The 21,514-nt window shown below is 36.7% G+C and overlaps 3 protein-coding genes across 4 annotated transcripts; 1 reads left to right on the forward strand and 2 right to left on the reverse strand.

Annotated features, from left to right (window-relative positions):
* Positions 1-530: 530 nt before the first annotated feature.
* Positions 531-1,265, reverse strand: LOC131003483 (uncharacterized). Its single transcript, XM_057929968.1, has 2 exons — positions 768-1,265; positions 531-641 (listed from the first exon to the last, which is right to left on the reverse strand). The coding sequence occupies exons 1-2, from the start codon at positions 1,263-1,265 to the stop codon at positions 531-533; spliced, it is 609 nt and encodes a 202-aa protein (XP_057785951.1).
* A 2,046-nt stretch (positions 1,266-3,311) lies between these two features.
* LOC131003502 (translation factor GUF1 homolog, chloroplastic) lies at positions 3,312-12,917 on the forward strand. Its single transcript, XM_057930003.1, has 22 exons — positions 3,312-3,708; positions 4,014-4,190; positions 4,598-4,684; positions 5,150-5,206; positions 5,280-5,345; positions 6,364-6,426; positions 6,550-6,594; positions 6,759-6,859; positions 7,449-7,545; positions 8,226-8,297; positions 9,145-9,299; positions 9,381-9,438; positions 9,986-10,066; positions 10,151-10,237; positions 11,082-11,153; positions 11,244-11,378; positions 11,489-11,562; positions 11,667-11,754; positions 12,005-12,082; positions 12,157-12,232; positions 12,454-12,494; positions 12,670-12,917. The coding sequence occupies exons 1-22, from the start codon at positions 3,439-3,441 to the stop codon at positions 12,763-12,765; spliced, it is 2,076 nt and encodes a 691-aa protein (XP_057785986.1). The 5' UTR covers positions 3,312-3,438; the 3' UTR covers positions 12,766-12,917.
* On the reverse strand, positions 12,487-16,319 carry LOC131003503 (beta-1,3-galactosyltransferase 7-like). Of its 2 annotated transcripts, XR_009094704.1 has the most exons (13): positions 16,079-16,319; positions 15,855-15,974; positions 15,438-15,534; positions 15,303-15,361; positions 14,901-15,112; positions 14,749-14,812; positions 14,575-14,647; positions 14,380-14,500; positions 14,170-14,257; positions 13,944-14,069; positions 13,742-13,851; positions 13,386-13,659; positions 12,487-12,670 (listed from the first exon to the last, which is right to left on the reverse strand). XR_009094704.1 is itself a non-coding variant. In XM_057930004.1 (12 exons), the coding sequence occupies exons 2-12, from the start codon at positions 15,944-15,946 to the stop codon at positions 13,511-13,513; spliced, it is 1,191 nt and encodes a 396-aa protein (XP_057785987.1). In that variant the 5' UTR covers positions 15,947-15,974; positions 16,079-16,319; the 3' UTR covers positions 13,235-13,510. The 2 variants fall into 2 exon arrangements, 1 of the variants encoding a protein (XP_057785987.1); XM_057930004.1 differs by lacking the exon at positions 12,487-12,670 and having other exon boundaries at positions 13,235-13,659.
* Positions 16,320-21,514: the final 5,195 nt, after the last annotated feature.

The raw sequence follows: 21,514 nt of genomic DNA on the forward strand, positions 1-21,514 counted from the left end.
AATAGTTGATTGCAAATGTAATACTACTATGTTGATGCTATTTGTGACTAATTGCAAAATGTAATTACTTTCGTCAACGAGATGAATTTTGAGTAATTAATTTGAAAACTGCTAAAATATTTATTTATCTGGCGCTGTTCAAGGCGATTAAAACCAAATCGAGATTGACTTGTTAATCATCAAACAATTGGATGGAAACTTATCAAGTTTGAATAACTTTTTACTTCCAAAGTTCACGTCTCTCATTAGAATTTTTCTGGTAATAATCAAGGCTAAACAACAATTTTGATTTTAAAAATAACAGTTAGGGGACCACATTGAGTAAAGGAGGCCACAGTGGGGTTACTTGAGTTGATAGCCTACTTGATTTTTTTAGTTTTGATTTTTATGGTTTTCATTTAAATTTAATTGCTTAAATTTTAATAACACAATTTAATTCAAATTTAAATTGCATTAATTTAAAATCCTACAACATACCAAAAAAAATAAAAAAACCTACTCTAGATAAGTCTACGACACTTGAGCACTTCTTAGACCATGTAGTTGAGCAATGTCCTTTCTGCATCCGTCATGTGGGTAGTATCCGTGCTGAGGAGCTTCATATCGAGCTCCTCCCTCTTGAGCTCGTTCTTCTTGGCGTACTAAACGGTGATTGCTTTCAAGTTCTGGTTGAACCTTTCCAACCTCTCCATGAATTCGGGTGGAGGCTCCGAGCTCTGTGACGCCTTCCCCTTCCCCTTCATCGCTCTCGCCGCCGCCTTCACCACCTTGTTTCCAATTGGCCGGGAAGATGAGATCTCCTCACCCGACGCCGAGGTGGTGAATTCGCCCGTTTTCGTAGTCTTCATCCTTTTCGAGGAATACATATCTCCTTCGAGGTACATCGACTTGAACTTGTGGTTGTTCCGGAGAATTTTCCACGCGTTCCAATAGTTGAACGCGCTCTTATTTGGGCTCCTACTTTTAAAGAGGATTTGGGCCTTGTCCCGGAGCATGTCGTCCGAATGGCCGGAAGGCCACCTGGTGTGCGTCTCTGTCCAAATACTTTTCCAAAGCCGCACATCCGCGCTCACTCGGGCCCAGTGCCCTTGAAATTGGCGGTATTTGAAGTTGGCGCCGATGAGGGGGTTGACACGGTCGAGAATCCATGTCCAATACGCCTCCCCCTTTTGATCAACACCACGGATGGCGTCGTTGGTCTCCTCCATCCAAATTTGGACGATGAGGTCCGTCTCCTCGAGGGTGTATGTATAACGAATAGTCATTCCTTCCGCCGGCGCCTTCTTATCATGCTTGATTTTGTAGGCGATTTCCTTCCTCCGGCCTCCTTTCTTCGGTTTGGAGGAACTATGGGCCGCTGCTGACTCCTCCTCGCCGGTTTGAGAGTCCTTGCTGGTTGGAGGGTCATCCCCCAAGTTGCATCCTGCTAAATCGGGATGATAATCGGCGGAGAGATCGGGACACTAATTTGGATTATATATGTTTGGGTTGTGTGGATCCATGGAGGTTGATAGATAGAGGAAGAAGATTGAAGATGATGGAAGGAGATGGAAGTGGAAGAAGATTGAAGATGGTGGAAGGAGATGGAAGTGGAAGAAGATTGAAGATGGTGGAGAGGTTGGAAGAAGGAGTATTTAAAAAAGAGGAAAAAAAGAAAAAAAAAATAAATAAAAAGCACAAATGGTCAAATGGACCGAAAACCATTTTTTTTTTCTGCCCAAAAGAACCGTTTTTTAAATTTCAAAATTTGATTTTTTTTATGAGGCGCATGTACAACACGCGTCAATTACACCGCCCTTCGAGTAGCCCCCGATCGTTCACGTAGCCCTCGAGTAGCCCCCCTTTGCATTGGGCTACGATCGAGTAGCCAAATGCGGATGCTCTTATTTCGAGTTCATCATGATGCGGTCTTTAAATTATTTTATTTAATACTATTAATATATTAAAAAAATTATTAATTATTTCTATATAGATAGCAAATTAAACATGTGAATTTTTATACAGCAGTATTATATAAAAATATTAGTACTACGTATTTTATGCGATCGCTACTCACATTGTTATTCTTTATTTTATATATTATGTTGATTTTGATTTTGATTTGATATCTCATAAATTATTATTATGATAATTAATTTTATGAATTAAGTAATACTTTGATTTTTTTTATTGGGTTAAGGTGCAGATAGGCCCCTCAAGTGGAGGCCCTTAGAGCGTTTCAGTCCCCTTACTAACTGTGTGTGCAAATTGGCCCCCAAACTCAAAAAAACGGTGCAGATCGACCCCTCTGACTTAACACCGTTATGGGCCGTTAGTCAAGGGGGCGATCTGCACCGTTTTTTCGGAGTTCAGGGGCTAATCTGCACCTTTTAACTTTTTAATTAATTCATCTATCTCGCTCAAAATTTGATCGTCGTTGTCGCTGATTCAAGCTCCGGCGAGGCCGGCGGAGGGCGCCGTCCCTTTCTTTCTCTCTTAGGCCCTAAACCTCGGAGCTCGCTCGACTGCACACGCTTAGCGTCAAGGGCGAGCCCTAATTCTCCCATTCCGTCGGAAATCGCCGCCACAATATCCGGTGAACCCGCCGCCTGGCTTTTCTCGATGAGGAGTCGCCTAGCTTTTCTCGATAAGGAGTCGCCTCTTTCTCTCAAATCCGGTGAAATCCGGTGATAAAGGCCGACGATGCCCGTCGCCATCTACACTATCAGCATGCTGTTGAAGAAGGACGCCTTCAAATCAGAGACCATGGCCAACATAATCTCGATCTCGATTGGGGTCACGATCACCACCTACGGCGAGGCGAAGTTCGATTCGTTGGGGGTGATTCTGCAATTGGGGGCGGTGACGTTCGAGGGAGAATTCGAGTTTCCATTTCGATTTTGTGATTTTCGGGAGCAATGACGCTGATTTGGAATTCCCGATTTGGGGCTTGGGAACTTGATTTCGTGATTTTCCTCATCTGACGGCGATTGACACCGGAAAAGTTGGTTGGAGAAGATGAGATGTGATTTTTTTTAATGAACGGTGTGCAGATTAGCCCCCGAACTCCAAAAAGGGAAAAGGTGCAGATTAGCCCCTGAACTCCAAAAAAATGGTGCAGATCGCCCCCTCTGACTAACGGCCGGATCTGCACCATTTTTTTGAGTTCGAGGGCCAATCTGCACACACAGTTAGTAAGAGGACTGAAATGCTCTAAGGGCCTTCACTTGAGGGGTCTATCTGCACCTTAACCCTTTTTTATTTGCCTTTTAATTTTAAATAATTAATAAAAACAACAAATGGAGTATATGAGAAGAGACGAGACGTTAGCCGTTGGGCGTTGGCCCTTTGTGTTGATTGTTTAATTTCGTGTGGCTCTGATAAGACTAGTAGTAGCAGCATACTGCACCTCTCCTACATCCTCAACCAATACATCCACAAACTCACCACCGCGGCTAAATGGCGGCAACCTCGGAGCTTTACCCCCTTAAGCTCGTTTTAGACCAAAAACATCTCACCCGCCCTTCTCATGCCATTAACTTATCCTTCAGCTCCAGCCAACTCGAATTTCACCTCCTTAGAAAAAAGTATTTGTCTGCTGCCGAATTCCGCGTTTTGCACAAGAGACGGCGTCACAGTTTGGAGGTCTGCTGCCGTGCCACTGGCGCTGCTCCTTCCGCCGCGGAAATTGAATCCGCCATTCGTGCAGGCAAAGACCGCCTTTTGAAGGTCCGAGAAATAGATTTCTGCATTTAGTTATTGGTGTTATCCACTGAAATTTATTAAATAAGAACTACGAATTATATTGAAATAAATAAACAATTCTTGAAATTTTGGTTGCCGTGGGATTTAATGTAAGATGGAGTTTTAAGATAAGATGTGTGGCATTCGCAAATGCATGTAAATGCAATTATCCGAGGACAGAGGAAGAGTGTGTGCGCGCGTGCGCGCTTTTTTATCAAATTTGTCAACCTTTTGTTCTGTAAGGAAGTGCTGCTGTGCTGAGTGAATGCAAATGTGTCTTTACACTGCAGGTGCCCTCGTCGAATATAAGGAACTTCTGCATTATAGCACATATTGATCATGGGAAATCAACGCTGGCGGATAAATTGCTGCAGATAACTGGCACCGTGGAGAGCAGAGAAATGAAGGAGCAGTTTCTCGATAATATGGACTTGGAGAGAGAAAGAGGCATCACTATCAAATTGCAGGTTTTGTCTCTGTCTATTACTGCTCTAATTGCTATATGACTACTTTAGATGAGTATAGACATAATGATTTGTTGGTTGAATTGTCTTACATGAAGAAAACACATAATTGCTATAGTAATATTTTTTTTTTAAATGATACAAGTCTTGTGCATTTTCCTTCTCTGGTATACAGAAGCTAGAATATCAATCTTTCATCAGGACTTCTCCTTATTTTATTGTGATTAGGTTTACCAATATTTTCTCTTTGATGATCTGTTTTCTTCAGTTTTACATTCCAAGTCTCTGTATGTAAAATCTAAACTGAGAAGCATCCAGAACATAGTCTTTGTTGTCAATGTGATCGATCTTGCAAGCAAGTCCTCTTAATATTGAAATTCACAAAACAATGTTTTCTCTTTTCTACATAGGCTGCACGGATGCGTTATATTCATAACAGTGAACCTTATTGCCTGAATCTTATCGACACACCTGGTCATGTTGACTTCTCCTATGAGGTATGTTTCTGGAGCCACCTAAGAATAGTTCTGTTGAAAAATATTACTAATATTTGTTTCGTTTCTAAAGATATTGGTAAAGTTGTGGCTATCCTAATACATCCCACATGCCAAGGAAAAATAAACTGAATATGCCTTCTCTGCAGTTGTAATGGTCCTCCATTTTAAACACTATTTTAATCATTTTTCTATCAATTATGGAGTTACAGTCTCTGAAAGTTAAAAAAGAGAAGCCTTTGAGTAGTTACTGAGCTACTTATTGGTTTTAATTATATTGTTCTTCATAGTGTAAAGATTTCCCCGATTTAATAAAAACTTTATTTTCTTGGAAGAGCACTCACATCCTTTTGTTTTCATGGAGATCTCAGATGACCTTTTAATTTGCGACACTGTAGTCAAGTTCCTTCATTTAACTGCCAGCATGTGTTTATATGGTGTCGCATCATGATTTCTGAATATTTTCAGGTTTCTCGCTCTCTTGCGGCCTGTGAAGGAGCTCTTCTTGTTGTAGATGCCTCCCAGGTGCTTCTGGATTCTTTCCTAATTCTGAAATCCATTTTCTCTCCCCTCCCTATCTTATACATGCTCTTTTTAGGGGGTGGAGGCCCAAACATTGGCCAATGTGTATTTGGCCTTGGAAAACAACCTTGAAATCATTCCAGTAAGTTGCTATTCTGTTGACTATTCTTTCCACCTTTTGAATTATAGTAATGTAAGGAGCTATTTATGCCCCCCCTGGAAGTTAAAAGAGAGTGTGGGGTGAGCGTGTGTTGGCCTAGTGGTAGAGTGGTTAATGCCTCGGGTTTGACTCCAGCGTGGCGTGGTCTTTAAATTTAAATTTAATTGTTAATTTACCAAAATAAACAAATAAATAACTCTAAAACAAAGTGCATGGATGTTGTAATTGCAGATTTATATGCAGTTCTTTTTTATAAGTCAAATAGAGGTAGGTTTTGATAATCTGAGCCTGCGAACCAAGTTTTACACAATTTAGAAGTAAACTGAGTTATGATTAGCTGATGGACTAAAGTGTAAATGCTATCAGTTTACTATGAAAAATTGGAAATTTCAACAAGGTGATAAAGTAGGTCGTCGTAATTAAACACAGTTATTGTCAATTGAAGTCTGATAGTGTTCTCTGATTATGGGTGGACCATGAATTTGGCTGGGAAATTGTCATTTGTGGGTTGTATCTTTGGCAAAAGCTTATCACCTAGCCCCTAGAAATTACTATTTTCTGGGATTGTGAGGTTTGTGCTGATTAGAAAAAGAAACATGCTTTATACCTGACTTCTAAAAAAGGATGGTTTGTACCTACTTTGGCATGCTAAAATACATTACTACCCTTGCTAAACCATCTGAGGTTGGACCGACTCAATATAGAGTCATGAACTGAGCATCAAGTGATGTTGACGCTGGGTCATGCATTGAGCATCTAGTCATCATGACAATTGAGTTTACCATCTTGTACTTCTCAAGATTGCTAATGACTTTCATAGTTTTGTCCAATGTGTTTTTAGTTGTCCGAATCATTTTCTTCTCTTCCCTTTTGTCCCCCATTTCCCCCCTCAAGATTGCTAATGAGTAATGACTTTCATAGTTTTGTCCAATGTGTTTTTAGTTGTCTGAATCATTTTCTACTCTCCCCTTTTGCCCCCCATTTCCCCCCTAATTTGTAGGTTTTGAACAAGATAGATCTTCCAGGTGCAGAGCCAGAACGTGTTTGCCGAGAGATAGAAGAGGTCGGTTGATCGCAACGGAGACGATTCAATATTTTTCCCTCTTGATTTATGAGTTTATGATAAAGGAAATCTTATAATATGCTGATAAGTCTACAATCTTAATAATTTTTCCCATCTTCATAGATTGTTGGTCTTGATTGTAGCGATGCAATTTACTGCTCAGCAAAGGTTAGTACCGTATCCTCCTTTTTCTTGTTGCCCATCAGTGTTCTATATATGTATCTGTAAAGAATATATTGTTACTTTAAATATCCCATGAAAGTGGAAGGACATGTAAAGGAATGCCCATTATGTAAATATGCTTGGTGAATATTTTTTGTTGTAATCTTTAGGAAGGACTAGGTATTAATGAGATCCTAAGAGCAATTGTTCAAAAGGTCCCTCCTCCTCCGGACACAGCAGAAAGGCCTTTGAGGGCTCTCATATTTGATAGGTATCTTATTTAGGTACTATGATCAAACTTCTTAAAATTAATTTTGTGTGTTTATATTTTATTGCAAGGTTAGAAAATCAAAATATCTGAATGTTCCACTAGTCTATTTATACATAATATTGACAGGATTTTATCTTGATTTTTCCTTGCTTGATCTTTTTACTCTCTTATGATTGTTTTCTGTTTTGATTTCTCCACCCTTCACTTTACAATTGGAAAGAGATAGCATCACATTCCCCACCATTAGATAGAGTACCATTACCCTCTACTTAATCAAAATTTGATCATCTTGTTATTTGTACTTTTCTGGCTTCATGAGTTTTGCTTTTATTTTCCTTTGATAAAGAGATATTGTTAAAAAGAAAATGTTTTAATGGAAATGATGTACATTGATGTTGTGCTCCTATCTTTTTGTTGAAGAGAATCTCACCGTTCTTAAGAAAAATACATATAGATAGCGGGGATAACCTGGTTCATTATAAATTTATTTTTATATTTATTTGACACCCTTATCCGATTTGATCTTACTTTGATTATGGATTTCTTCGAGAGCTACTGATAGCATGTGGTTTTGCAAACACTTTTGCAGTTACTATGATGCTTACCGAGGAGTCATTGTATATTTTCGACTGATTGATGGGAGCATAAAAAGGGGTGACCGAATACTGTTTATGGCCAGTGGAAAGGTAAGCAAATGTCCTTGTAGCAGCTTGAACCCGTCTACTAGGTATTAGGAGTTGTTTCGTAGGATCTGTGCCATGTCTTTCTGCATTGCTCTTTCTCACTCAAACTTTGGTATAGAGTGCTCAGTGAATTAGGCATATAGTGGATCGTACCATATTCCTTCAATGATTAATTTTTATCTTATCTTGGCAGTCTGATTTGTAAATAAAAGGCAAAATGTTATGGGGGATAATTGTTCCAGCCCTTTATTGGCCTTTGTAGTTAGAAAGGAACATGAGAATCTTCGAGGACAAAATTTGTTTCTTATTTTTTCTTTACTCTCTGATATAATATAATTTCAAGTGCCCTTGCTACTTTGTCCTTTTCTTGGTTAACTCAATTTGGTTTTTCCTAATTCTAGTTTTGGTAGATAGAATTAAGAAAATGCTAATTACCAAATAGCTAATATATCTATGCTTTACTTTCTAAAGCACTATTTGAACTTTAAACTACCTCAACAATGTAAGGTTGATTTTGAAGATTTTCCGATCTTTTAATTCCTTCACCCCTTTGCTTTTCCATGGTTGTCGTACTTAGTTCGTCCATTATTTATACAAAGAATTCCATACCACCATAATTCTTACTTAAACATTTGAATGAGACTTCACTTTTATTCTTTTGACTCTCATGTTTTGGCTTGCAGGATTATTATGCTGATGAAGTTGGATTTTTATCTCCAAACCAGTTGCAGGTTGATCGGTTAAATGCTGGAGAGGTGAAAATCTAATCTGGCCTGGTCTTGCACTAATCCCACATTTTCATTGTTGAGAAAATTTAAAATTGATATCCCCCCAAACCCCAACCCTCTCACTTTTGAGGTAAACGGTTCTTTATGAGGATTGAGTTCCTTACCATGAAAAGGGAAGATAATAAAAAGAAATGAAGTAATGAATATCTTATGCAATTTTAGTTGTGGAATGTGCTACTGATTTATTACTGAACCAATTATCCTCGTCCTTTGTCTCTCTTATTATGTTCTTTTTGGTCTATTCTTTAGGGGTGAGCATGTGTTCGGGTTGGTTGAAAACTGAACCGGATCGATCAAACTGATAGATAGATTTTTTTAGGAATTTTGACAGAACAACCTAATAATGTCTGCTTTGGCCAAACCAAAGGCCTCGGTTTCGGTATCTGTCAGTTTCATTTTTGAGCGAATTCTACTTGTTTCCTTTTCAATCTTTTTGTCAACTTTTATCCAAATAATATACAAAGAAAATTTTGCACTGACAAAAATTTACATCTGGTCATGAATTAAGTTGAAACATGAACAAACCTAATCAATCAGTCAAAAGAAAAATGTTTTTGAATTTTGATATAAAGAAAAACATTCATATTAATTTTGGTTGGTTTAGTCAAGACCGAATTCATCAAAAAGTGAACTGATGAAAAATCAATCGGTTTTTATATTAATTAACCGAATACATGATTTCAACCAAAATTGATTCGACTGAAACTTCGGTGTGATTTTTTGGTATTGGTTCAGTTATTCTCACTCATACTATTCTTCACCATTTCTAACCTTTTGCATTCAAGTTTAAGTATTTTGGGTTCATTCCTTTCAGGTCGGTTATCTTTCCGCTTCCATAAGATCAGTGGCAGATGCTAGAGTTGGTGATACAATCACACATTATAGCAGAAAGGCTGAAGAATCTCTTCCTGGATACAAGGAGATCACACCAATGGTCTTCTGTGGCCTGTTTCCTGTTGATGCTGACCAGTATTTATCTTTTACTCATTTTTCACTAAATACAATCTATACATATGTTGAACTTCAATGTTGTTTTGAACCTTGTTGTAGGTTTCACGATTTGCGTGATGCTTTAGAGAAATTACAGCTTAATGATGCTGCTTTAAAGGTAGGGGCACTTCTTTCAAATGACGAACTTTTTACATGTTTGATAGATTTCATTCCTGTTATTAATTTGCATGTTCTCATGTGTATTTTCTCTCAGTAATACTATAAGCTAAAGCTCTTAACTTCAACAATATACAAGAGTTACTGAGTCAGGACACTTTTAATCCTCCAAGATTGTAGCTAAAGAGGGTGAGGGGTTAGTGTAGCAAATATACTGTCACTTTGTGTGAACGTGTAAATATTTAATACATTTAAAAAATATACATTGTACGCAGTATTATGTGAACATGGACATGGTGTTGCTTTTCGAATTTCCCTGTGAAATAATGTTCAAAAGTTTTCTGCAGTTTATAAATGCCTTTTTTGCATTCCTTTGAGAAAGTTCGTTTTTAATTGTCTTCATTAAATTAAGTTTATGCTGAGTCATCTTTTTCTTAATATATTTTTCTCTGAAGTTTAAGTTGTGGTTTCCTATTAGCTGATATACTTTCATGTGATGGATGTGCTCCTTGGTAAAAATCTCCCAACAGCTTCAGTTTGTTTTGTAGTTTGAGCCAGAGACCTCGAGTGCCATGGGATTTGGATTTAGATGTGGTTTCCTTGGTCTTCTTCATATGGAAATTGTTCAGGTTAGAATTTTCTAAATTTTTCCTTGCCCTTCCAAACTATTTATGTATGCTTGCTTTCTTGTAATGATAAATTCAATTCTGCAGGAAAGGCTGGAACGTGAGTACAATTTGAGTTTAATAACCACAGCCCCAAGTGTGGTCTACAAAGTGACTTGCGCAAGTGGTGATATTGTAATTTCTTCACATCCTATGCTTGTTATTGCTTGCTGATTCACTTTTGAATTCCTTGACTGAATTCCGTTTTCAAGATGCTTATATCATTTTGAATCTGCTAGAAGTATTTGGCATTTCTGGAAAAACACGAATCACTTCTTTTAATTTTTTTTTTTGGAATCGGAATTATGCTCTAGTTGAGTCAATATTGATGTTTCAGCATAAACCATTGTATTACCCGAGCATGTCCTCTCGTGTTTATTATTATTTTTTCTTTTTTTAAAAAATAATTAATTATAGCTGAAATGCTATCTCAAACTGACCTGTGACTTTATCTGGATGTAGCTTGCTTACCAAATCTGGCTATTCATGGAACATTGTAGTAGGAGAAAATAGTTTTACAACCAGATGGTAAATTTTGTTAAACAAAAAGATCACGAAAAGGTCTCTTGTCTGGAATGATTGGTCACAGATGATATTAAAATACTTTTTCTCAAGAAAGACAGAAAAGTGAGTACTATATGTGAACAATTCTTGGGCAAAAACTACATCGAGATTTTTTTTATATATCAGCATCAGTGGATATGTGAGCCTTATTAGTAAAGGTTATTGAGGTACTGATTGGATAACTGAGAATGTGGTTTGAGCTAGTTAGACACTATCGAAGTTTGTAGTAACGTTCAACTTCTTAGGTGGTCTTCTTTGCTTGTATATTCTGATTAATTGGTGTCATATTTCAATAATTATTCTCTTCCATTCACTATTTCAATTGTGAGCCACATGTTCTAGTGTTTCTCTTAAGTTTATGACATTGTTGGAACATTTCCTTCATATATCATATTCTTCTAATGATCTGATCTAGGTCGAATGCTCAAATCCGTCCTTACTTCCTGAAGCTGGAAACAGAAGGTTAATTGAAGAGCCGTATGTTAAGGTTGTCTGAAATTTCTAATTGCCTATTTATGGACCTACCACACAGTATTCATCCTGTTTTTTGAGGATAAAGTAAATGTTTCTTGTCTAGATTGAAATGCTCACTCCAAAAGATTATATTGGTGCACTTATGGAGCTTGCTCAGGAACGAAGAGGAGAATTCAAAGAAATTAAGTTCATTACTGAAATCAGAGCATCACTTCTTTATGAGTTACCCCTGGCTGAGGTATTCTCTTGTGAAAAAGATAAACTGCAGTCGTTGATATCAAAGTGAAGTTACACTTGTTTTGGAGATGCCATATATGTCAATGAACTTGTATGGTGCTCATTCTGTAGATGGTAGGTGACTTCTTTGATCAGCTGAAGTCGAGGAGCAAAGGCTATGCTAGCATGGAGTACTCCTTCATTGGGTAATTCGATGTGATATGAGTTGACATTGATCTGATCTCATTCTTTTGATATTGTTTATAATGTACTCTGCGTTACAATATTCTACATTCAAATATATTAACAGGTACAGGGAGAGTGACTTAGTAAAGCTTGACATTCAAATTAATGGGGAGCCGGTAGACCCTTTATCAACTATTGTGCATAAAGACAAGGTAAGCAACTTCTTTTGACCTTTTTGTTTTGAGTCCTACGGGCCTTGCTTCCAAGGTCGTTATCTAGTCAGTATATTTCAGACGATTTATATTTTAATCTTTTTTCTTAACAAACTGAACTTACGACTATGAATTTCTTTTCAGTCTGTAAGGTTTATGAGTTGCTAATTATTGGCATCCTTGATATAATGACAGTGTCTATACTATGTATTTGTTTCATTGTAGTATAAAATGTTTCCACTCTTTTCAGTCTTATGCTGTTGGTAGGGCTTTAACTCAAAAATTGAAGGAACTAATACCGAGACAAATGTTTAAAGTTCCAATCCAGGTATCAATCAATTTTTTTAATCTTTGTATTGGTTATAATTACCATAATCCTAATATTCATTTTGAGCTTGGCAGGCATGCATAGGCGCCAAGGTGATTGCTAGTGAAGCTTTATCTGCTATCAGGAAAGACGTTCTTGCCAAATGCTATGGTGAGATTACCTCCCTTACTATAGAAGATTACATGATTGCCTTTTGTGTGGTCTGATGCCCTTGAACACGTCAATATGTCGAAGCATTTCAAGGCCCTGTTACCCTCTTGGTAGACGTTTTGATCTAAAAATTTAACTACATGGATACTTTCTTCTTTGAAAAAACCTTGTGTTCCCCAATTATGCTACATTCTTGATTTGTCTTTCGTTTTTCCATGAAGGTGGGGACATCACAAGAAAAAAGAAGCTTCTGAAAAAACAGGTGACTTATGTCTGCTTTATTTGCCTTGCTATCATATCACACTGCATACTCTTTCTTGGTCACTATTACAACAATTGTTTTTCTCTCGATTCAAGAAGAATACCTGTGCATTGTGCTTAAAACCTGTTCATTCCATTCGTGGTTGCTCAGTTGCTTTGCTATGCTTCTAACTCAGGCTGAGGGAAAGAAGAGAATGAAAGCAATCGGTAAGGTCGACGTACCACAAGAAGCATTCATGGCTGTATTGAAACTTGAAAAAGAGGTATTGTGATTTTGCATATAAGTTGTGTACAGAAGATATATCAATCCGAAGCAGCATTCGTGAATCGGAGATATACATCGAAAAATGTCCAAGGCATTCCAACTCATGTACTGCTGTAAACATGAAATTTTGCAAAGAAATTAATGGGTTATGAATCTCAATGTTTTTGGAAGATATTCATGTATTGGGAATTGATTATTAGTTGGACTGAGTGATACCCCAAATATACAACAACGTGGTTGTGTTGGTCTAGTGGTAGTGATTAAAATAATTACAATATAAGTGGTCGTAGCATGTAACACTAACATGACTCGCCAAATACAATTTAGAGCTTTACTAAAATCAAACTATTACAATGTTTTAAAAGTTGGATTAAAATTTCGGGTGCTGTGATATTCCAAGCAAGAGGATCACTGAAGGTGCGCATTCAATCGATCAATATGACACTATACCATCTTTAAGGAACAAGAAGCAGCAATGACAAAAGTGATTGCATTTCAGTATGCGAAAGAATGTTTCACATGATGGCTCACTACATCTACCACTATATATATATATAAGGTTGGCCATATGAAAAGTTGTGACATATGGAAGAACCTCATCAACTGAAATTACTACTTTTCAAATACCTTATTCTTCTTCCTTGATCCTCCCAATTCGTTTCAGCTTTGAACATTGCTTCTCCACTTATCAAGCTTTCCTGCTTGTCAACTTTGTGAGTGTAAATGGAAGAGAAGAGAAAAGAGGTGTTTGCCTACACGAGCGCATTCCAAAGAGTGGAAGCATCTTCAGCACACTTGGAGTGAACTCCCTTGATTCTCTCCACAGATTTGCAAATGCCACTGCAGCTCCAATCAAACGACGCAACACAAACATTGCCTGCTTGTGCTTTCCGTTCACAGTCTGCACTCACCACCATCACATTCTTTACTTTCAACATCTAAAACAAAATCTCACAACTGGTAAAGCATGGAGGAATTTGTACCGGGTGGAGTCCCACAGCACATGCTGCGATCATCTACATGCTCGACTTCTAGACCAATAAACCAGGCTCCAAGCGACACATCTTCATTAGCATATTTGTGCAGGATTTGTCTGATTTTCACAGTTAACGCGGTTTAACAGGATTGACAAACACGAGCATAAGAGAAAAAAGCAATGCAAGTTTTGACTGCTTCCAGTCTTACTGGTTGACTGAGACATATTTAGCCAGATCCCTTGATATGGCATATATTTGTCCAGTAGCATGTCGAAAGTACTTGTTTCCTTCTTCCCCAAACTTCCAATACTCAGGCTCATGGTACTTTACATTCCTATAAAAAAAGAGTTACTCATGAAAAATGGAGACTGAGTTTTGTTTTCAAAAAGAAAGCAAGGGATGGCGTGCCACAGAAAGTTGTAAATAGAAATTACTTCTGATGAAGAACTGGTCCTGACTTCATACATCCTATATATACTCTGGGTTTGGAGCGATGGCGTGCCAGCGTTGCAGCTAGTGTGCCTGCATTATACTCATTAAACAAATTTAAGTACGGTAAAAAAGTACTTAGAATCATGTAACTATGACTGTAGGTGAGGATAATTAATGAAGAGAGAAAGTAAGAAGAAAGAAGTAGAGCTTACCCAAATTGACATGAACATCATCATCCACTTTGACAAAGAACTCAGCATCCCATCTTTCTACTGCAGCAGCGAAGAACGATTTTGTCTTTGCTGATAATTCATGATATCCTTCAACATGATTCTTAAATATGATCTACTTATCAGAATCCACTACAAGATTTTAGCAACGTGAATTGGAAGGTATTGATGCCTTACAAGCCTAATAAAGTCCTTGTGCTGGCCATCCTCAGAGTCGATTGCACGGTCCAGAATACTGTTGGATGTTGCACTGAAAATATAAAAGGTGTCACGCAGATGATTCTATATTAACCAAATCAAGACTAGCATTTGATAATATATTAAGCTTAACTAGAAGCACTAAAGACTAACCTGTGACCAATCATGAAACGAACCACAATACCCTTCTCTGCTTCAAGTTGTAACAGACTTTTACCTGATTTAAACATTCAGAAATTTGTAAACATATAAGACATCAGTACAACGAAGATTATTTGTGGAACCATGTTATGAACAAAAACCACCTCTAGGCATCCATGTTTCTCTGATAGAATCACGCCTCCGTCTGCCACTGAATGCTGTATTTATACCTATGACCATAAACACCTTTTTTCTCGTCACAGCATTTCCAGCAAATGTGGAACTACCATTTGAGTTCTCAAAATTTCCAAATTTGCGAGGTTTCTTGTTGGACGGCAGCTCCAGGCGTAGTTTGGCAACAGAAGAATCCAAAGATCTGAAAGGCCACACAATTATGACTTAATAAGATACCATAAAAGAACTTAGCATCACTCAATCTCTTATACCGCCTACAATCACAGCCATTACAAGAAATCTTATATGATTGCTCTTTCTGACAATGAGAATGTCATTAGGCATGGAAGAAATCGAGATTATTATCTAGAGATGTGCTTTATCTGACTCACTGTATTGCTTCATGTGCTTTGCTGAACTCTTTGATCACTTCCTCATCAGGAATTAGTTTCTGTATCACCCAAGAATTACGTAATACATTAAAATCAAGCAGCTGCTAGTTTATGAAATATGAAAGAACACTCCACCTTATTTGTCACACAGTCATCGGAAGTAGCCTCCAAATCTCCCAAATGCCGCCTTGTGAAAAGAAATCGATCTTCTGATTGCAAATCAATCCACATTCTACAGTACACAGAGTAATACATAAATATGTAAAATTACACGAATCAACCAATATTATGAGCGGCAATAATTGTATAGAAGTCAGCTACTCCTCTAATCAATCTTCAATGAAAAACGAAATTCGTCACAAACCAACTCACTTCTCCATGCATAAATACACACCACAAACCAGTAGCCTAATGCATGAAGAAGCATAATTTACATATCAAATGCATAATAAACAAGAAAACACACACATAAATTCATGTTGTTGAAACATCTAGATCATGAGACACAATCAACGCGCACTCACAAAACACATGATCGAGATTTGTGAAAACCTGTTGCTGAAAAGAATGCCGAGGCCAAAGCTGATGAGGCAGAGGACCATAATCCATCTGATAGACACTTTCCCGCGGTTCCTGCTCTTCATTCCCGCTCTCGATCGTACGGAGAAACACCTTTTTTTTTTTCGGGACACGATTCACGCATCAAATACAGCACACATATATCACAGGAAGAAAACAAATAAAGAAAAAAAAATCAGATTGCTGAAATCGGAGACCTGTATTATTGCAGTGGACTGCAGAAACGGCGATGATTGGTGCGTTAATATTGCGTTGGTCGAAAAAGAAAAGCTGGCGGTTTGAAGGTTGGAGCTGCGGCAAGGCCAATGCGATTCCATAAACGGATTAGTTAGTTCATCAAAGCTGACCGTTTTGATGTTTTTTATGAGTGAGAATATTGTTATTTAGTAGTTTGCCAAAAGAATTTTATTAGTGAAATTGGACAAGCGTGTGTGTGTGTGTGTGAATGGTGGCCGTTAAAAAGGTTGGAATTGTCATCGTCCAATCCGCGGGGAAATTTCCTTTATTATTATGTTTTATTTTTAAATATAGTTTTTCTTTTAATAGATTTATGATTCCGTATTTTGCCTTAAATTGGCGATCTAAAGCTAACGGCGTCCTTATTATTTTTTGTTTTCTCAAAACATACAATATGGAGAAAAGTAGAAGATTTTGGAGATAGGGATATTTTTTTTTACACAAACCAGTAATATGACCTTTAAATTTTGCACAACATATGTTAATATAGTATTATTAAATGCTAATTAAACTTTAATTTATAACTCCGTTCAAACTTGTAAAGTGTTTGACAATAGAATTGGGTTTTTCAAAGAGATTTCTATACAATTTTAATTTATTGACGTATCCCCGGGAATGCACTTGAATATTTGATGGGTGATGTTTTCTCAAAAAAAAAAATTGATGGGTGATGTCATATGCAAATAGAAGAATACAAACCAGGTTAATATATCATGCAAATTATAAAATATTGTCCATTGAAACTAACAATTTCATTTATAGTGTACGACGTTTTCTATTTTTGAGGGGATATATATTGGGTAGTCCAACTGGCAACTTGTAGCAAGAGAAAGAGATGTTGAATAAATGAAACAATAAATTAAGAGAGTAAATAGATTTCAGCTCACGAAGGAATTTATAAATTGTCGAAGGCCTTTGCTCTCTACATAATACTCATATTCGAGTAGTTAACAATCTTTTCTTTTCTTTTTTTTCCTTTTTTTTTTCGAGATTGACAATCTTTCTAAATTAATTACTACTCGTTTTTTATGCCAAATATATTGTTAAGAAATCAATTTATTATGCTACAGTAAAATTTTCCAATTCTCAAGATTCCCATTAATATCCAGCTTTTCATCATTTTTTTAGTTTAGTTTTTATATAGGTAAATTGTGGGTGGCTACAATGTGGTTGTTTAGCATTATTTTAGATTTATTGTTTTTAAAAGCTGTTTTTGTTGAATGAATAAATCGATTCGTTTTTCTCTTGAAAAATACGAACAAGCAAGCAAATGTGGTTATGCAACTCTGAAAATTATACAATCACATCAACCTCGTACGTCGAAGAGTCAACTGGTAAATTCTAAAGGCAATTTTCTTCTAAAGAATATTAACAATAAATGTATTTGATATAATTAACTCCATTTTTGTTCTATTTGTTCGTAGCCGGCGGAATCTTTTCTTTTAAAACGAGGAAAGATACTCCATATATAGCATCTATCACTTTTGATTCCTTTTGTGTTGCCAGATTTTGGATAATCTTTTTTTTTTTTTTTGTCAAGGAAAACTTATATTAAAAGGAAGAACAGGTACCAGAGGTACCTAAAGGTTCAAACATGAAAAAAACGAAAAAGAACTTGAACACCAGGAGTCAAAACTCAGATCAGAAACAACAACTCTATAGATTCTATTCAAGCTCCAAATTTTGCCTTTGATCTCCAAGACCAAATTCTGAACATCCCACATCTTCCCTTTGAATCTACTCTCGTTACGTCGCTTCCAAAGTAGCCACACTGTGCACACCCATAACATCTTTAACAACTTTCCACTTTTCTTACCTCTTCCAATATGAGTGAACCAGTTAAAATGCTGAACAATATTCTGAGGCCGCGCCGCATGAATGCCGATCCATTTCTGAATTTCATCCCACACTTTTTCAACCTTCGGGCAAAGGACAAAAAGATGATCCAGATTTTGGATAATCTACTGAACAATGCTTAATGTTGGAGCAATAATGTATAGGACTGGTTTATTAATACTATAATTCACTCGACCGATTATGGGCATTTTAGAGAAATATTGTTAAACGTAATTTAAATTCTAGTGTTTATCACTACAATTCAAAATTTAACAAAATAAATTCACTAGACTATTAATTACTCCAAACTAAAGTCATCAAAAATAGACTCAAGTTCGATGAAATGTTGATTTGTCTAATATTTATATTTTTCTACTATCTTATTGGTGGGCTTAGGCTCTGAGATTCTGGCCTCATATTTTTGGCCCGGCGTGATTAGGGACAATCCAGGACGTAACCAACCCGGCCCATGGCTACCTCTAGCCTCAAAACCTATTTATTAATATAGAATTTTCTTTGGAAGCCTACTTTTTTTTTGTTTTGTTTTAATTTGTGTGTTTCTATTTTATTCAACTTACTAAATTCTAGCTCTAAACCACATCTTAAAAACTGAAGGAAAAAAGAACTATTTAGGATAGAAAGAGCAATTATATTTCAAGTAGTTCACAAGATATTTCGTTAATTTATAAATGGAGGACTAATTAAAGGTAATGCTATTGCAAACTACTCCCTCGTCTCATTTATATTGACTTTTTTTTTTTATTTCGAATGTTTCACATACATAGACTTGTTTTTATAAAAAGTATTTTTCACACATTTACTAATATATCTTTATTTAATTTTTTAATTCACTCCAATTTTAACTCATTATTAAATAATAAATATGGGTACATAAACGGATACACTCTCATGAAATATACTGGATTGGTTGATTATTATTAAGATTCCTTAATTTTAGGTTTTTTCTTTTTCTTTTTTCTTCTTTTTTTTAAGCACTTGGAAAGAGTGAATTCACACTGAGCTATGGATGATGGAGCCATTTAAGATCCTTTATTGCTCATTTGTGTAACATCTTGTATTATATTTGTGGATGAACGATATTTGACAATCTGAAGAATTTAGGCCCAATATGTTAAGATGTATATTTTTATTATATAAATAATAAATTTTAAATTTTTAATATTGCTATATGTCAATAATCTATAAATGCAATGAGAGATATTATACTATCAATTCAGATTTTTTTTAAATTTTTTTTTTATATTCAAAAGTCCATACACTACAAAAAATTAATTTAATACTGAGGGAAATTTCCCTCTGTAAATATATAATTTCCCTCGGTAATATAATTTACCAAGAGTTCGCCAATTAAAAAAGTCCGTCATTAAATTTAATGTCGGTAAAATTATTACTATATAATTTCCCTCGGTAATATAGTTTACCAAGAGATCGCTGATTAAAAGAGCCCGTCGTTAAATCCAATGTCGGTAAAATTATTACAGAGGAAAATTTCCCTCGATAAATTTAGCGAGGGAAATTCTCCCTCGCTAACTTTTACGTAGGGTCAAGGTGTCGGCAGCGGCGAAGGAATAGAGTAGGCTAGGACTTTTAATTTGGGGAGGAAAAATGTTGAAAGGAAGAAACCAGGTAAGGCCGTTAATGTTAGAATTAAATTTACCGAGGGATTTAATACTCGGTAATTTTGAATAAAAATACTGAGTATAATTTTCCTCGGTAAAATTAACATTATTAATTTAGAATTAAATTTAATCTGAGTAAAAGTAAAATTAAACTTTACCGAGTGATTAAATCCCTCGGTAAAATATTCTCTCGGTATTCTCTCGTTAAACTATGGGCATATTAAAAAACACCTTACTTCTGGGAAAATTATTGCAAAATACTCGGTAATTACCGAGGGATTTCATCGGTAAAAAAAATATTTTTTTGCAGTGATAGATATTCAATTCAGATTTTAAAAATTCATTAAAAATCTGCTGATATTCAATTCAGAATATGCATGTCATGGACTCTATAAAATTTTAATGCCCTAATATAAATACAAAATCCTTCCAAAAATCTCACCTCTACGTAAGAGATTTTGACATCCTCTCTCCATCGTCAACGTCAATAAGAAAAAGAAAAGAGATATCAGGTATGTCAAATTTTCCTGCTATTTTCGTTCATTTTTCTCTCAATTTTTTTAGCTTTCTTCTCTCAAAAATATTGTCGTTACTTTTTCTCTTTTTTTTTTTTTTTTTGCTTTCTTCTCTCAAATATTGACCATCATTCTGGAATGGTGCAGTGAAAGAGATTTTGATAGTTTTTTGTGAATAGATACAAGGGTACTTTTTCTCTCAATATTTTTGCTTTCTTATCTCAAATATTGACCATCATTCTAAAATGGTACAGTAAATGGGGATTTTAGCAGTTTTTGTGAATAAATATAAGGATACTTCTCAATCAGATATAACAATAAATGGGAATTTTAGCAGTTTTTGTGAATAAATATAAGGATACATCTCAATCAGATATATTTCCCTAGCCTCCAAAAAAACTGGTCCATTAGCTTTAAAAAAATATATATTTATAAGATTGACTAATCTATATATACATTAAAAACTAAATCAATTTCCCGTCAAATTATCAAAATTTTCCGTCAAAATTTTATAAAGTATATGAAAATAGAGATAAATTAAGAGTTAATATATAAAAGTATCCACTTTCATATTGTAAAATTAAAATCTAGCCTATGAAATAAAAACATTAAAATATGGCCAGTTTTTGTGTAAAAGTACAAAATTACCCCCCACTTAAAAATTGTAAAAAATGGCCGGTCACAATTCACACCACACCTTCAATCCTCTCTCTCTCTCTCTCTCCCTCCGGCTCTCCCTCTCACTCTCGCCACCCGTCCGCCGCGCCGCGCGGCCACTCAATCTCCGGCAGCACCGCACAGCCACCACCACCGCGACGCAGAGCACCTATTTCTCATCTCCTCCGGCGACCACAACTCCTGCTACAGCCGCCACCCTCAACAACTCTCTCTCTCTGCTCGAGCTTCGGCGCCTGAGCCCTAGCTCTCCCAAATCCAGATCCGCCTACCCTTATCTCTCTCTGGCGAAGAGAAGCCAGATCCGCCGGCCATCCAGATTCAGGCAGATCTCTCTCTCGATCTCTCTCTCAATTCGACAGATCTCTCTCGATTTCTCTCTCTCTCTACAGATTCTTTCTAATTTTCTAGTTTCTCTCTGTGTTGGTGGAGGTTTTGGAGCTGGTGGAGGTTTTGGTGGTGGAGGAGGCAGGTTGGGATCTGTTGCCTCTTCTGCAGATCTGTTGGGGGACGACGATCCCTCCGCCGCGGGATGGATGATACCGGAAATGATATCCGGCTGCAAGGGGACCATCGCCGAGTGCTTGGCCGGCGGAGACAACGAGTTCGAGCTCGAAAGGCGCAGTGCAGCGGCGAGCGCGCGGAGGAGCGGCGAAGTGCAGCGGCGCCGCTCAGAGGCGATGCGTTTTCCCAGGCAAAGAAAACCCTAGTTCCATATCTGAATAATTTT

The sequence above is a fragment of the Salvia miltiorrhiza genome, unplaced genomic scaffold, assembly GCF_028751815.1.
Source record: "Salvia miltiorrhiza cultivar Shanhuang (shh) unplaced genomic scaffold, IMPLAD_Smil_shh original_scaffold_217, whole genome shotgun sequence".
Classification (NCBI taxonomy): Eukaryota; Viridiplantae; Streptophyta; class Magnoliopsida; order Lamiales; family Lamiaceae; genus Salvia; species Salvia miltiorrhiza.

Coding starts and splice junctions, on each gene's coding strand:
- LOC131003483 (XM_057929968.1), bottom strand. CDS start 1,265: ATGACTATTCGTTATACATACACCCTCGAGGAGACGGACCTCATCGTC. Junction 642..767: donor CCCGGCCAATTGGAAACAAG/GTGGTGAAGGCG, acceptor ATCACCGTTTAG/TACGCCAAGAAGAACGAGCT.
- LOC131003502 (XM_057930003.1), top strand. CDS start 3,439: ATGGCGGCAACCTCGGAGCTTTACCCCCTTAAGCTCGTTTTAGACCAA. Junction 9,300..9,380: donor TTTCCTGTTGATGCTGACCA/GTATTTATCTTT, acceptor ACCTTGTTGTAG/GTTTCACGATTTGCGTGATG. Junction 10,067..10,150: donor TTCATATGGAAATTGTTCAG/GTTAGAATTTTC, acceptor TCAATTCTGCAG/GAAAGGCTGGAACGTGAGTA.
- LOC131003503 (XM_057930004.1), bottom strand. CDS start 15,946: ATGAAGAGCAGGAACCGCGGGAAAGTGTCTATCAGATGGATTATGGTC. Junction 15,362..15,437: donor ATGACTGTGTGACAAATAAG/GTGGAGTGTTCT, acceptor TGGGTGATACAG/AAACTAATTCCTGATGAGGA. Junction 14,070..14,169: donor GGACCAGTTCTTCATCAGAA/GTAATTTCTATT, acceptor CTTTTTTTATAG/GAATGTAAAGTACCATGAGC.